The sequence below is a fragment of the Nannobrachium achirus genome, assembly GCF_963921795.1.
Source record: "Nannobrachium achirus genome assembly, chromosome: 13".
In the NCBI taxonomy this organism is placed as follows: Eukaryota; Metazoa; Chordata; class Actinopteri; order Myctophiformes; family Myctophidae; genus Nannobrachium; species Nannobrachium achirus.
In genome coordinates this window covers 2,404,703-2,420,430 of record NC_137833.1, presented here as the reverse complement: position 1 = coordinate 2,420,430, position 15,728 = coordinate 2,404,703, and the positions used below count along the sequence as shown (strand labels likewise).

At 43.2% G+C, this 15,728-nt stretch overlaps 1 protein-coding gene across 3 annotated transcripts in view; it reads left to right on the top strand.

The window, feature by feature from the left end:
- col17a1b (collagen, type XVII, alpha 1b) overlaps positions 1-15,728 on the top strand; it is a 72,282-nt gene that overhangs the window by 4,065 nt on the left and 52,489 nt on the right. For all 3 annotated transcript variants that reach the window (XM_080740131.1, XM_080740130.1, XM_080740129.1), the window contains exons 5-12: positions 4,393-4,551; positions 5,580-5,993; positions 8,144-8,230; positions 8,477-8,539; positions 9,290-9,448; positions 11,854-11,940; positions 12,036-12,077; positions 12,694-12,825. In XM_080740131.1, coding sequence (XP_080596257.1) covers positions 4,393-4,551; positions 5,580-5,993; positions 8,144-8,230; positions 8,477-8,539; positions 9,290-9,448; positions 11,854-11,940; positions 12,036-12,077; positions 12,694-12,825 — 1,143 coding nt within the window. The remainder of the gene's footprint in view (positions 1-4,392; positions 4,552-5,579; positions 5,994-8,143; positions 8,231-8,476; positions 8,540-9,289; positions 9,449-11,853; positions 11,941-12,035; positions 12,078-12,693; positions 12,826-15,728) is intronic.

Below are 15,728 nucleotides of genomic sequence, written 5' to 3'. Positions count from 1 at the left end.
TCACCGACAAGGGACACTGCCAGATATTTCACCAGGATGCGATCCAGACCCGACACATAGCCATTTGTTTTTATTCTAATTCATATGTGCACGAGAGCGAAGCAGGGCGTTAATGATTTTCCGTCTCTCTCCGCACACACACACACACACACAGAGAGAGAGAGAGAGAGAGAGAGAGAGAGAGAGAGAGAGAGAGAGAGAGAGTGCATCGCTGCTGTGCAGTTTTTTATCAACATATTGAAGTGAGATGTGTTGGTTTTATATTACTATGAAACAGCATCTATATTATTATGAAACAGACTATTATTTGACAGCAATATTAGGTCTACTATCAATAAGATATTACCCTCGGAATAAAGGTCTAGCGGCTATACTAGACCTCTAGCCTATATATTCATGATATGATATCCATCTATCGATACACACAGACTAGACAGACAGACCCACTTGAAAATCTTGAAGTCGTTTGATTGCGGTCCACCCATCTGACCACTTAACACACAGCCATTTGGCTGCAGTGTTAAAGCAGTAGTTCATCCCCCAAAATGACTTCTTTTCTATCAATTACACATGCTTTGAAGCCTCGAATTCATGAAGATGTTTTTGTCTTGGTCACATTCCTAAGCCGATAATTCGATGACTGGGTGGCTGCTCAGTTGAGCAAGGCCAAGGCTTCATAGAAAATAAGTCATTCTTTGGGTGAAGTGGCAATTATTTGTGTGCCCACTTGCAATATCCTCACAGGTTGGGATTCAGTGTGTTAATACTTTTCCTCTCTGCGCAAGAGTGCCTGATTACAGCCTTAGATGTTATTTCTGTCTAAGGCTTTATTCCTAATGACATAATATTATGACCACTCCTTCAAGAGCACCATGTCAGCATTTGGAGTTAAAAGGCTATGTTTTTCAAGCACTCCGTTTGTCGTTTTTCTCATACTTTTTTGTATCCCTTTTTGTAACCCATTCTTCACCCGGTGCCAATGCCTAAACTGTAATCCTGGGCTCTGCCTTCCCTCTGCCAACCTGGGGAGGGCCCCAAACTGAGCTCATGCTTCCTCCGGTGAAATGACCTTGTTTTTATCCTCTGTTGTGGGGCATATGGTTGGTTGTGGGGCATATGGTTGGTGGTCGCCTGCCGACATTAAGAACAGAGAACAGAACAGAACAGAGGCCTCATTCATAAAGTGGTCTTAAGATCAAATTTCATCCTGAGTTGACTTATGCACAAACTGTTGATCAAGCACATATTCAATAAAACCTTACTTGGACATGGAAATGATCGTACTATGTGCGTGTCAGACTAGACTTAAGTTCATTTCCTGCTGGGTGCTGTAGGCCAGTGTTTCTCAAAGTGAGGTCCGGGGACCCCGAAGGGTCCTTGAGGGAGGTTCCATGGGGTCCTGGGTAAAATGTGTTACTATAGAGTAAAGATCGGTTTTTAACCACCTTTAAACCTATTTTATACGCCAGCTATTTGAAAATAGCTGAAAAAACAGCGGCTTGTTGTGAGCTCCACAGCTGCAGGCACGACAGCGCACATGCTGCGAGCGGCAGAGAGCGGTGCGCTAGCCGTGTGCAACCTTTGAGACGTTCTGGCGTGACATGGCATTTTATCGGTTACAGGTGTGAGGAATTAAGCTAATATGCAAACCCAGCGTGCTTTCAATTACAGACACGATGAGTGATGCCATAAATTGTGTGATGGCAAATTTGCAAAACATGAAGTCAACACGACTGATCTGGTGTTAGTGGAAGATGTCCACCGTTTTCAGAGACAGGAATTACTTTTTTGTTGTGCTTATTATGATGATGAGCTTAGTTCTCCAACCTGATGTCCAAACATCAGCGACCCCCATACAAGATTTGTCAATACGTTTTGAAAAATAGCAGATCTACAAGCCCACAACGTGTCCCATCATTAACAGAGCAACCAGTGCAGACAGTTCGATGAAATTCGAACTGAATACCAGGGCCGGACTTACCATTGGGCAAGGGTGGGCACGCGCCCAGGGGCCTCAGGAGGAGGGGGGGGCCCGATTTTTTCAAAAAAAAAATTTACCCCAAAAACTTTAGTAGGCACGATCGCGATCGCGAAATTTCATGTTTAACCCCCATACAAACCCCATCTTTCAAACATGGCAGCCATGTTTGTTTACATTTCAAGAAAACATGCTAGCTAGCTCATGAATGCCTGAACGGATTTCCATTCGGAGTTTTTTGTTTGAAAGCTGTGAACAGTGTGCACACACGTGATGCATATGATCTAGGCATGGGCGTGCATGATCCGTGCACTATGAATTACATGGAAGTCTATGGGGAGGGAGGTGGTGTGGAACTTGGAAGCCATTTGAAAAGACCATGAATGAGTTAATTTAATGATGACATTTTAAAATATTGCAATCCAAATAAAGTGATATTTGTGTTTAGTTACAGTACATTTTGTTTTATTATGGTAATAACATTGAGAGCTTCTGCTCTGCTGGCCGCACTGCATGTAGCTGCCCTGAAAGCTTAGTGCAGTCTAAAGCCCGCCCACTCTATGTATCCGGTACTTTCCACACACATAGGCTACACACATGCATACAAACCCCACTTCTGTATCTGCTTCAGACCCTTCCAATGAGCCAATGAGGATACACAGTGAGATTATACACGGGCCGGTCCGGAGGTGAGGTCACGGTGTGGTCAGGTAGACCGGAAGTGGAATTTTTGCGCGCGCACAAGGGCCTCTTTATTTCCCCTTGCCCAGTGGCCTCATGTCTTATAAATCCGGGCCTGCTGAATACACAAACATGTTCGTTCTGACCACTTAGGGGCCTTTTCCACCAAAAGAACCTTGGTTCCAGAACCAGTGCAGTTCAACTTTCTTGGAACCTTGGTTTGTTCTTGCGAACCAGCTTGCGTTTCCACCAGATTGAACCAGAGCCAAGGATTTGGCTCTGGAACCACAAAAACCAAGGATTTTGTGGTTCCAGTTCGGAACCAACTTTTACGGTTCGGAACCAACTCTGTTCTCGGTGGAAAAGCTCACCTCTGGTTCATCCCATAGGCGGGAGAAAGAACTATAACCGGTTCTTTGCCGGTGGAAAAGCGCCCTCAGTAAATAACAGTGCGGGCAGGCAGTCCTAACGATCATATTTGAGAAACAACGTGCCTGCAGTCGGTCTGAACAAAGCCTTGGTCGCATGCTGCTCACTGCTCATCTGGGCTGTTCTTCATGTCTTGCCAGATAGATACATGTCAATGTGTTTTCCATTGGCAGCTGACTGGCGCACATAAAAGAGGACTTTGTGCGTGCGTTTGATTTTCCCTGGGGTTATAGGTGGTGCTTTCCATGAACCAGTGTGACCATCTTATAACTCTCTTATTCCTAGTAAAATGCCTACAGGGACAACTAACTGTATTTTCACCTTTGACCGAAGCAAAGTCAGTTGACCCTTTGTCAGTCTTTTGGTTGGTCCCTGACCGACCAACCAGCAGGCTCTTTCTGCCTTGTTTCTGCCCTGGTTCCACCTTATGGTGAATTTGCTAAAACATAATTTTTGGAGGAAAAAAACATGATTATGCTGAGTCACTGTACTGGACCCCAGATGTTCCTTTTTCCTAACTGAAATTTTAAATATATTGTATTGAATACACAGAATATCAATACAAAGCAACTGAAAAAACATTTCAATGGTATTGGATGGAGAGAAATGATTTTTGTCCAACCAAGAAACAGCAACCAATGAGTGCGAAGAGGGGGACTTGACTTGGGGGCGGGACTTGACAAAGAGTCAATTGTAAACCGTGTTCATGTGTGTGAGATATTCTAAGAAAAATATCTAAGGTGCGTTAGACACAATCGTGAATCCTAATGTCACCTTGGTATTTTCTATAATTCAGGCACAAGTATTTGTGGGAAACTATTTTCATGTTCTTTCATGCTATATTTTGTCTTTCCTCTTACTGTAAGTGGAAGTTAATCCATTTAGGTCTGAACGCAAATCTGTGACACTTTAGATTTGAACCACTTTTCTTTCTTGCAACATTTTTGCAAGTCTTTGAATATTTTTGACCCGATTCTATAAATGCCTTCTAAATCCTATATCCTCAGTGGTTCTCAAACGTTTTCATTTTAATGACCCCCAAAATCACATGTATTTGACCACGGACCCCCAGGGACCCCCATCCCAAAATATGTTGTTCCAGGGACCCCCATCCCAAAATATGTTCGCTTTTAAAAAGATATATTCAAAGACTTGCAAAAAAAAAACACGATTTTTCAAAAATAGCAGATCTTGCAAGCTCGCAGCGCGGCTGTGAGCTTGTATATCTGCTATTTTTCAATAGTTAAAGCACTAAATAATTCTAGGGCCTAAATGGGAGTTAACGTGGTGGGTGTGAACCACAGGGACAGAGCTGGACGACGTGAAGAGGCTGCTGAAGGGAGGGGTCGGAGGGCGCTCCGGCAGCATCAGCCCCTCCCGCTCCTCGGCTGCATCCATCACCCTGCCGGTCCCCAAGAAGGCCATCGTGGAGACCAAGGTCGTCACGGGAACCTCCCAGTCTGGTAAGTTAACAACTCACCTCACAGTCTGGTAAGTTAACAACTCACCTCACAGTCTGGTAAGTTAACAACTCACCTCCCAGTCTGGTAAGTTAACAACTCACTCACAGTTAATAACTAACTAACTCACTCACTCACTCACTCACTCACTCACTCACTCACTCACTCACTCACTCACTCACTCACTCACTCACTCACTCACTCACTCACTCACTCAACTGACCTCTAGCCTCCCGTAGCCAGGCTAACTCATCTGCCAAGAGAAAAGCCTGGTTACAATATGAGGTTAAGACGGCGTAGAACGGTGCAACTTCCGCCGTGAGAATTATCCCGGATGTTGTTGTTTTTTCACATTGTGACGTTTCCGCAAATGTGTTCTCCGCTGGGGGAAAAAAAAACTGTTCTACTTCCCCCGACCCTTCGTTGCGCTCATAATAAACAATATCCAAACAAAAACATGGATTCTGACAAAGTTACACCTATTAAGAGTTCAGAGCCACAATCTATTTAGGTTTGTTTCACTGGTGGATGTACAGTAAAGGAACCTGCACTGCGTGACGTAACTTCCCTTATAACCGCAGCACTTCCGCCACTTCCGTTATGCATCCCACAGCGCATATTGTGGCCAGGGTGACTGAACTCAAACATTACAGTTAACACTGTAACACAGACAAAAAGGTACCTGACACACAACTTATGACCCAGCATTGAACATGCACAAGAACCATAGAGTTATATATAATAGAGAGGTGTTAACTGGAAATCTCCGCCCATTCACTTGGAGTTGCTATGGAGTTGCTCTCTCACATGTTTTGAAAAACACTTATGCACAGTACTTGGTAGACCGGATTTTCCTATTTTCCTATTTCCTATTCTATACCACTAGAACTCCTATGTTGGCGCTACACTACGTCATCTCTCGCTGCGTTGTGAGCTTACAGATAGGCTATTCTCGCCGACTGTTGTCCCCAGAATAGCGACGCTAGTGGATAATTGTTTCTCTATGTATTCTGTCCTGTCCTTCCCTGCAGTTTCAGGCCTGTACGACGGCGGCAGCGTCAGATCTGACCAGTACGACGCCAGCGTGGCGGCGGCCCTCTACGGCGTCCAATCTGGCCAATACGACACCGGCGTCAAATCCCACCACTACGACGCCAGCGTGAAGTCGGGCCAGTACGACGCGACCAGCGTGAAGTCGGGCCAGATGTACGACACCGGCTACAAGTCGGGCCACTACGAGAGCGCCACCCTGGACTCTGGGAACCTGCCGTCCTTCTCCTGGTCCACCTCCACCCTGCCCTCCACCCTGCCCACCACGCTGGCTGGCGTTGGCACCGGCGGCGGCGGCACGGGCAGCACCACCCACACCAGCTACCAGATCAACACCAACAACATGTCTACGGGCTCCTCCACCTTCAACTGCACCTCGCCCTCCACCTTGTCAGGTGAGACTTGGAGTGTTCTTTTGACCCCTTTTAAGGCAGTGGTTCTCAAACTCTTCTGATTTCTAGGACCCCCCAGTTTGGTATGCATTAGTAAGTGACACCGAGCGTACAAATGGCATCGGTTCCATTACAGCAGGGGTGGGCAACTTTGATGATGGCGAGGGCCACTATATGTCCACCTTCACTCCAGAGGGTCACATTACATATTGCTACGTCCTACTTTGTCACTTTCTAGTATCTCATACAAAAGAAGCAAAAATAGCAGATCTACAAGCTCAAAACGCATCGCAGCGCGATGCGTTTTGAGCTTGTAGATCGTCTATTTTTGCTTCTTTTGAATTGGAATCCTGAATTATTTTTTGTTATTTTTGAATTGGATTGTGAAATGTAAAATTTTTATTTAATTTCACGCATTTAGTTATATACTCATGTTAACTTTATGAACCTAAATACAAATACCTACATTGGACTTAAAATAAATACATTTTAATACACTAGTCATTAAAGGGGAAGACCACCCATTTTCAATATTGAACTATGTCATTAATATACCTTAGAGGAGTTGTGTGGAAATAAAAAAAAAAGTTCCCCCCCCTTCTGTGTTGTCTAGAACTGGAAGATTGGTTTTGGGGTTTGTATTGTAAAGTACAATGTGTGATGTCATCAAGTTGTACTTTACAATACAAACCCCAAAATCAATACTCCAGTTCTAGGCAACACAGAATGGGGGGAACTTTTTTTAAATTTCCACACAACTCCTCTAAGGTATATTAATGACATAGTTCAATATTGAAAATGGGTGGTCTTCCCCTTTAAGCTACGAATATAGACAGAATTAAAGCAGGTCATGTTTGGAATTGTAACAGCTGAAATCAATAAAATATCAGTATTCCAGTATTAACCTGCGGGCCGCATTAAGTGAAGGTGGGGGCCGCATGTGGCCCCCGGGCCGCCAGTTGCCCATGTATGCATTACAGTATACAGTATACAGACATTAATGATCAATTTGGTTCTGAGTTACAGACATTTAAGGGTCTATTTCGTTCCTAACCAACAATCATTTATTGCTGGGGACCCTCTGGAACCTCCTCAAGGACCTCCCTGAGGGTCCCCGGACCTCCACTTTGAGAACCACTGCCGTAAGGTCCTTGCACATTGCTGTGTTTTTTCTGCCGGATATTGGAGGGAATTTCAGAGCACTTACTAGATACACTTACTTACTAGATACACTTACTAGATACACTTACTTACTAGATACACTTACTAGATACACTTACTTACTAGATACACTTACTAGATACACTTACTAGATACACTTACTAGATACACTTACTAGATACACTTACTTACTAGATACACTTACTAGATACACTTACTAGATACACTTACTAGATACACTTACTTACTAGATACACTTACTAGATACACTTACTAGATACACTTACTAGATACACTTACTAGATACACTTACTAGATACACTTACTTACTAGATACACTTACTAGATACACTTACTAGATACACTTACTAGATACACTTACTAGATACACTTACTTACTAGATACACTTACTAGATACACTTACTTACTAGATACACTTACTAGATACACTTACTAGATACACTTACTAGATACACTTACTAGATACACTTACTTACTAGATACACTTACTAGATACACTTACTAGATACACTTACTAGATACACTTACTAGATACACTTACTTACTAGATACACTTACTAGATACACTTACTAGATACACTTACTAGATACACTTACTAGATACAAAAATCAACCTCACGTTATGCCAATCGCGTTTGCACACTGCTTATTTAGTCCGTATTAATTTTTGACAAAAAAACACATCAATATGCAACCACCTTTACGGGTCCATTTTTACACTGTCGGAATTAAATGATGCACTCTGCAGTTTACAGTGCCGTATAAGGCTTGCTCCGTGTTTGTTCCTTTTCCTCTTTGTGTCTGACGGATGGGGGGGGGGGAATGAGGAGAATCCATAAATCATATTCTCCTGCCTGCGTGTGTGTGTGTGTGTGTGTGTGTGTGTGTGTGTGTGTGTGTGTGTGTGTATGTGTGTGTGTGTGTGTGTGTGTGTGTGTGTGTGTGTGTGTGTGTGTGTGTTGGTTGACAGTTTATGGATTCCAGAATAACCTGGCTCCTCCCACATCCAACGGCGTTCTCACCGCCAGTGGAGCCAACATGAACGGCAGTCTGGGAGGTAAGGTTCTGGAGACAACCTGTTATTATAGACTCTAGACTGTTTGATTCCTTTCACTGTGCATATATGGACAGAATAAGAATGGTGTGTGTGTGTGTGTGTGTGTGTGTGTGTGTGTGTGTGTGTGTGTGTGTGTGTGTGTGTGTGTGTGTGTGTGTGTGTGTGTGTGTGTGTGTGTGTGTGTGTGTGTGTGTGTGTGTGTGTGTGCGCGCGTGTGCGTGTGTGTGCGTGCGTACGTGCACACAGGGTATGGAGTCCAGAAGAATGTCTCCAACAGTGGTGGTGTTGTCAGCACTGGAGTTTCTACCAGTAAGTCTATAGTAGTGACATATTATTAAATGATTAATAGTTGTAGTAGTGGTTGTAGTAATATAATAAATATAGTGTAAAGTAATAGTAACACGAAATTAGCATTTGCTCCCCTTAAATCCCCACACTAATAGTTATGTCTCAACACCTGACACTTTTTCTCAGCTACAGTTGTGCTCGAAATTATTCAAGCCCAATTAGGTTCATTAGTGTAGCCACTGTTCCTTTAACTGTGAACTTGTGAACTATGCTCAACACTTTACTTTTAGGAACATTGAGTGCCTTTGCTATTGTTTTATATCCTTTTCCTTTTTTAAGCTCTTTAAAGGACAATAGGTCAAACTCTTGTGCGCTGATTAAGTGATTTATGTTTATTTTAGATTAAAATGATATGGTAACAGGGTTGAAATTACAGTAACAGGGTTGAATAGCCACATTACTTTTGATCATAGATTGTTAGTGTGACAAATACATGCTCAAGATCACATAATTAGTATTTTAATAACTTTTAATAATGTTACACATAAGGATGGTTGGTAGACAATCAAGCAATGAATGTTCAAAGTTAAAGGAACAGTTGCTACACTAATAAACCAATTTTTCAGAGGGGGTTGAATAATTTACAGAACAACCGTATATATATCATTGACACCCACTTTATAAGGGCCCTATTTCTGACAACAAAACAGGAAAAAAAAGTATTCATTTAAATCATTTCAGATGTTTAAAACAATTAGTTTTGTCTCTCAGCCACTCGGTCTGTGTCAGACGACATGTACAAGAAAGACTACAAGTACCTGCTGCTGGAAAAAGAGAATGTTCCTGCCAAGAGGGACACGGAGGTGCTTATTCTGGCAAAGGACAGCGGCAAGCAGTTCACCACCAGCACCACCCTCATAGGAGGTGGAGGTAAGCAGTTCACCAGCAGCACCACCCTCATAGGAGGTGGAGGTAAGCAGTTCACCAGCACCACCCTCATAGGAGGTGGAGGTAAGCAGTTCACCAGCACCACCCTCATAGGAGGTGGAGGTAAGCAGTTCACCACCAGCACCACCCTCATAGGAGGTGGAGGTAAGCAGTTCACCAGCAGCACCACCCTCATAGGAGGCGGAGGTAAGCAGTTCACCAGCACCACCCTCATAGGAGGTGGAGGTAAGCAGTTCACCAGCACCACCCTCATAGGTGGTGAGTTCAATTGGTTTTACACTGCCTCCTTGTGGACAACAAGATAATGGCCTCGACAGTACAATGGCTTGTGAACATGAATTCAGAATTACTTTTATCTGCCAACTGCACAGCACGCAGTTAGCATGAAATGTGACCTGGTGATATGGTGCAGAGTCATGGTGATATGGTGCAGAGTCATGGTGATACGGTGCAGAGTCATGGTGATATGGTGCAGAGTCATGGTGATATGGTGCAGAGTCATGGTGATATGGTGCAGAGTCATGGTGATATGGTGCAGAGTCATGGTGATATGGTGCAGAGTCATGGTGATATGGTGCAGAGTCATGGTGATATGGTGCAGAGTCATGGTGATATGGTGCAGAGTCATGGTGATACGGTGCAGAGTCATGGTGATACGGTGCAGAGTCATGGTGATATGGTGCAGAGTCATGGTGATATGGTGCAGAGTCATGGTGATATGGTGCAGAGTCATGGTGATATGGTGCAGAGTCATGGTGATATGGTGCAGAGTCATGGTGATATGGTGCAGAGTCATGGTGATATGGTGCAGAGTCATGGTGATATGGTGCAGAGTCATGGTGATATGGTGCAGAGTCATGGTGATATGGTGCAGAGTCATGGTGATATGGTGCAGAGTCATGGTGATACGGTGCAGAGTCATGGTGATATGGTGCAGAGTCATGGTGATATGGTGCAGAGTCATGGTGATATGGTGCAGAGTCATGGTGATATGGTGCAGCGCCAAACAAAAGTGATCATAACAGTCAATGCTAGTCAGTGCAACACAAGTATCTCACCGCCATGCCAACACAGCAATAGTACTCAATACAACCAACACAACCCAATAGTGCAGGACCAAACAATAAGTGTCCACAGTCAGTGCAAATAAATCAAGAATAAAAAAGCAAGAAAGGGTGACACAGCAAGACGCCACAAGCAACCCTCCCTACAGTCCCTAGTCTAACTTTATTTCCTAAATGAACGCTCCACTTGATTGAGCGTCACACAAACGCATCAAAAGTAGCAGATATACACAAGTTCGCGCCGCGTTCTGAGCTTGTAGATCTGCTACTTTTGCCGTTTTTGAATTTGAATCCTGAAAAGTTATAGTTTTGGACATATGAGGTTTCCATCCGACAGCCAACAGAGATGATAAACACATCCAGGTCAGTGCAGTCTCTTGGAGTCTCTTGGAGGCCTTACACGGCTCTCTGTTCACTCTGTTTATGTGATTATGTAACTCCTATGGAACTCCTGACTATATAAGCACCTGTACGTCACTCTGGATATACAGTACAGTAAGAGCGTCTAATAAATGCCTACAGTACAACAGGATATACAGTACAGTAAGAGTGTCTAATAAATGCCTACAGTACATTGTAACCTGATGCCTGTGCACACAGTCCAGTACACTGACATACAGCATAGATGTAAACCAGGGGTCTTCAACGTTTTCAGGCCAAGGACCCTTTAGTTGAGAGACAGATGAAGCAGGGACCCCCACACAATCTGTTCATAGATTCCATATGGTTTCATTGTTTGACAGCACAATCATCAGTGTATTTTGGATTCATGTTAATGTGTGTTTTCAAATATCTAACCACTTGAACGGTCAACAATTAATAAACTTGACCTTTCACTCTGTACTTAGTCTGCTCTTTTTCCTCTCTATACCGAAGCTCTTTGTCGGAAATAGGCGATCTACTAGCTCGTAGATCGGCTATTTCTGGCTAAAGTTATCAGAATATGGACGCTAGGGTTCAAGTGGTTAATATAAAAAAGGGTAGTTTCTATCACACAAAGGTTTGGAGGACCCCCTGTAGTAACTCTGAGGACCCTCTGTTGAAGACCCTTGATGTAAACGATACATTATTTATTTTCTCTATTTTTACTCATTCTATTTTCTTTATTTGTCTTTGCATTTATTTTTAAGGACTTGCATGAAGCACGTTGAGTTTCCTCTGTGCATGAGATCAGATGTAAACCCCCCCAAAAAAAACTCCTTCCTTTTCCTAAAGAACTGAGATTAATTTCACATGCTTTGGATTACTCTTAATTAGTGTGTGTGTGTGCGTGTGCGTGTGCGTGCGTGCGTGCGCGTGCGTGTGTGTGTGTGTGCTTTGCAGGGTCTCTGTCAGGAGACTCCATGAAGAAGGAGAAGGTGATTTCCAGCTACAGTGAACAGGCCACGCTCAAGTCGGAGACAGCCATGAGTGAGGACCATTTACCATACAATACTCTGAGACAAATAATGAACTCTGTTTAATAGCCATGTGTTAATCACCACTGTAATGTTCTCTGTTCACAGACGGATCTGGAGTTCTCATGAAAGATAAAGCCACATATGCAGGTACTATTATTTGATTATGCTATTTTCTTAGTGATTATTATTGATTACTTCTATGATAAATCATTTGTTTTATATAATGCACGCACGCACACATTATACCAGGGGGCCAGTTGTCCGAATTTAAAATGAAGCAAACACGGAACTAAACGTTCCTATGATTGGCCGCTTGTTGCGCTGTTCGGTACCAAAAGCAACATGTTCTCCATAGGATTCCATTCATTTCCGCCAAACTTTTACATTTGATTTTCTTACCTTAATAAACATTGTCCTAAATACTTTATGGTTCCTGTCGCTAGTTTAAAGCCTCGTTTCAATCACCATGATATGCGTTTTGTGAAAATATGGTCCAATTTATGTTATAATTGATTTTAAAGCAGGGTATGCTGTAGGAGGGGCTTGTGATCACAGGCTTGGGCAAAAAAAGCGTACTTTTTCGCAGCATAGAAACCAATGGGTTCCCACCGTCCATATTTTTTCTATGATATACAGGTTTAACAGCTGAAAATCCACTACCTACAGAATACCATGAATAGGGGGTTTCATGATAAGGATTGGGATGGGGGTGAATACTGTATGTGAGAGTTACTATTGTGTCGCTTTGTGTCTCCTCATGCAGAGATCAGGGAAGGAGGTTTCTTTGGAGGAGGAGGCTGCTGTGGGGGTTGTTGCTCCTGGTGGAAGTGGCTGCTGGGACTTCTGCTCCTCTCCCTGCTCCTGCTGGGCCTCCTCTTCGGCCTCATCGCCCTGGGTGAGTTGAGACTCCTCTTTGGCTTCTGTACAAGCACGTGCACACATGGACATCAAAGGGGGGCTTGAGCCCCTGCCCTTTTATCCATCTGTAAAAAGTGCCCTCTCCAGACCATGAATGCAGTTTTTACTATGGTGAAAGACATGCAAATGCCCCCTCTTTCCATGCCATACCTGAAGTCAGCATTCAAGAGAATTACCTTGTCCAAACTCTCCCTCTCTGCCCTCTCTGTGTAGAAATCCATGCTGGACATGCTAGTTCAGTGTGGTATGAAGCACCGAAAATAGCCGACCTCCAAGCTCACAACGTGTCCCAGCGCGACGCGTTGTGAGCTTGGAGGTCTGCTATATTCGATATTTTTCTCTGCAAGTCCCTGCTTCTGTGCACCGGTTGAGTTGCTACCACTATGCACAAATCAGACGGCAGCAACGCGTATGCGGTTGGCACATTCGAATGTCCAGCCTGCACAAACCATCCCAGAGTCATCTGTGACACAGAGGACAGAGCCTGAGTTATGCCAGGGATCAGACAGACAGACAGATTGATACACACACACAGGTTTCTGCAATTTATTAGAACGGTGGTTCCCAACTTGTGGGTCTTATTTTGGGGGGGTCCTCAGATGATTATCTTAGTGTGCAACATTGTTTTCTCACTCAACAGTAAACAAACCAACATAAAGTTTAAGTGTGTAGAGAGTATATGCACGTTTCTAAAGTGACAATTTAAGGACTTTTTAATACCTCTAAAATGACAAATTAAACATTGGCCAAAATTGTCAAATATGAGAGGCAGAAATTGTGAAAATAGCCGATCTACATGCTCACAACGCCTCACGTTGTGAGGAGAACAGAACAGTATAGAACAGTGTTATACAAAATGTAATGCCTCAGCTCTTAGTGCTCGTCAGGGTGGGGGGTCCCCAGTTCTAAAAAGATTATTTTGGGGGTTTCAGCCTGAAAAGGTTGAGAAACACTGTATTAGAAGGATGAAGTCTCTGGCCTGTGACGTCAGCAAGTGAAAGTCTCTGGAGCTTCTCCTTAAACAATAATGGGAACAGTTTCCTTTTTTTTTACAAGCTCATCAAAAACAATCAGCTGGGCTTTTTACTGGGCAAATGACGTTCAGTTCACAAGCACATGTAACAGTACTGGGCGTAGGGAATGCCCATATCCCTGGAAAATGTACACTGAGCAGCACTGTCACATGACCACAGGCAGGCAGTCTGCTATTCATTACGGTGGAGGAGCTCCAGAAATGGTTGCTGGATGACATCACACATACATAGGGGTGTAACGATACATTTTAACAACCATATGCGTCACTCACAATACATGGTTGACGATACGATACATGGATGATATTGGTTCATTCATGGCGATACGATGCGATTCGATTCAATGATTTAAAATCAATATAGTAACTATTTAGCAAAGAAATTAAATTGGTGTGAAAAGGGTTTCTAAGGGAAAAATCTATTATTATGGATATATACCGGTATAAGTAAACACTGTGATTCTCTTGCAAATACATGGACATTATATTTCAACACATATGGACAAACCCACACCTTGACATGAACACAGAGATTACACACATTTATCGATAGACCAAGAGTAGCTATATGGAATGGAAAAGTAATTAAACCCCTCTTTTTCATTTTGCCAAATACAAGGCACAAATAGTTTCCATACAATCAATTATTTGCTTTACAAAACGATTCGATACCGATTATCTGCATACCGATTATCTGCATTGCAAAACGATACCGATACGATACAAGGCCAAAGCGGTATGATACATGCTTTTACATATCGATATAGTAGATCATTGCAAATTAAAATCGATTTTTCGATTCAGTCACTATCGTTACATCCCTACACACACACACACACACACACACACACACACACACACACACACACACACACACACACACACACACACACACACACACACACACACACACACACACACACACACACACCACCATAGCAGTGACTTTTGTTCCTAGTCGTTGGGAGATTCCCCCAGAGATGGACAATCACTGTCTGACAGGGAGAGTTATGACACTCTGGGGCCTCCAGGGGGTCCCCAGCTAACACAAGGAACCGTTTAAACATTTAAGCCCATAAAAGTTTTGGCCTGTTCAAAAATGTCATATTTAGGAGCTTGATCGGCTATTTTGAAACAATGTTGACAAATCTTTTCTCTGGCACCTAAATCTTTCCAAACCGGGGTTCGAGGCCAAACCCATCACAGATACATTATCATGAATGTATGAATATAATTGAGTGTCATTCCAGTGGCTGTCAGATGTGATGCATCGACCACATCATCGCAGCGTCCCCAGTTCTCTCTGTTCCCCCAGGTTCCTGTCTCTCTATTTGAACGAAGCTTGGAGAAAAATAACAATAACCAATTAATGTATTAGTTTATTAACCACTTAAACGTTATTAAATACTTGGGCTATTTGAAATAGTTGTTCTAATGACATTTACTTGCAGTACGTATCTGTTCTGCATTGTGTGTCTCTTATTTCCATTACTCATTATTGCCAGTCTTGCCTAATTCTCTCCACCCATCTTACATGCGTTATGTGTAATCTGTTACTCACATCTTGTCATGGGGGATGGTCTCTGTGGCTTAGTTTTTCCCGTCAGTTCGAGTCATTTTCAGCTGCTCCGGCGCTGCATAACCACCCACATTAACTTAACACCATTATGCTAAGACAGGGGTCTTCAACAGGAGGTCCGGGACCCCTAGGGGGTCCTCAGAGTTACTTCAGGTGGTCCTCCAAATCTTTGTGTGATAGAAACCTTTTTTTTCTCCTTTGTTATATTAACCACTTGAACCCTATATTCTGAGAACTTTAGCCAAAAATAGCATATCTACCAGTAAGA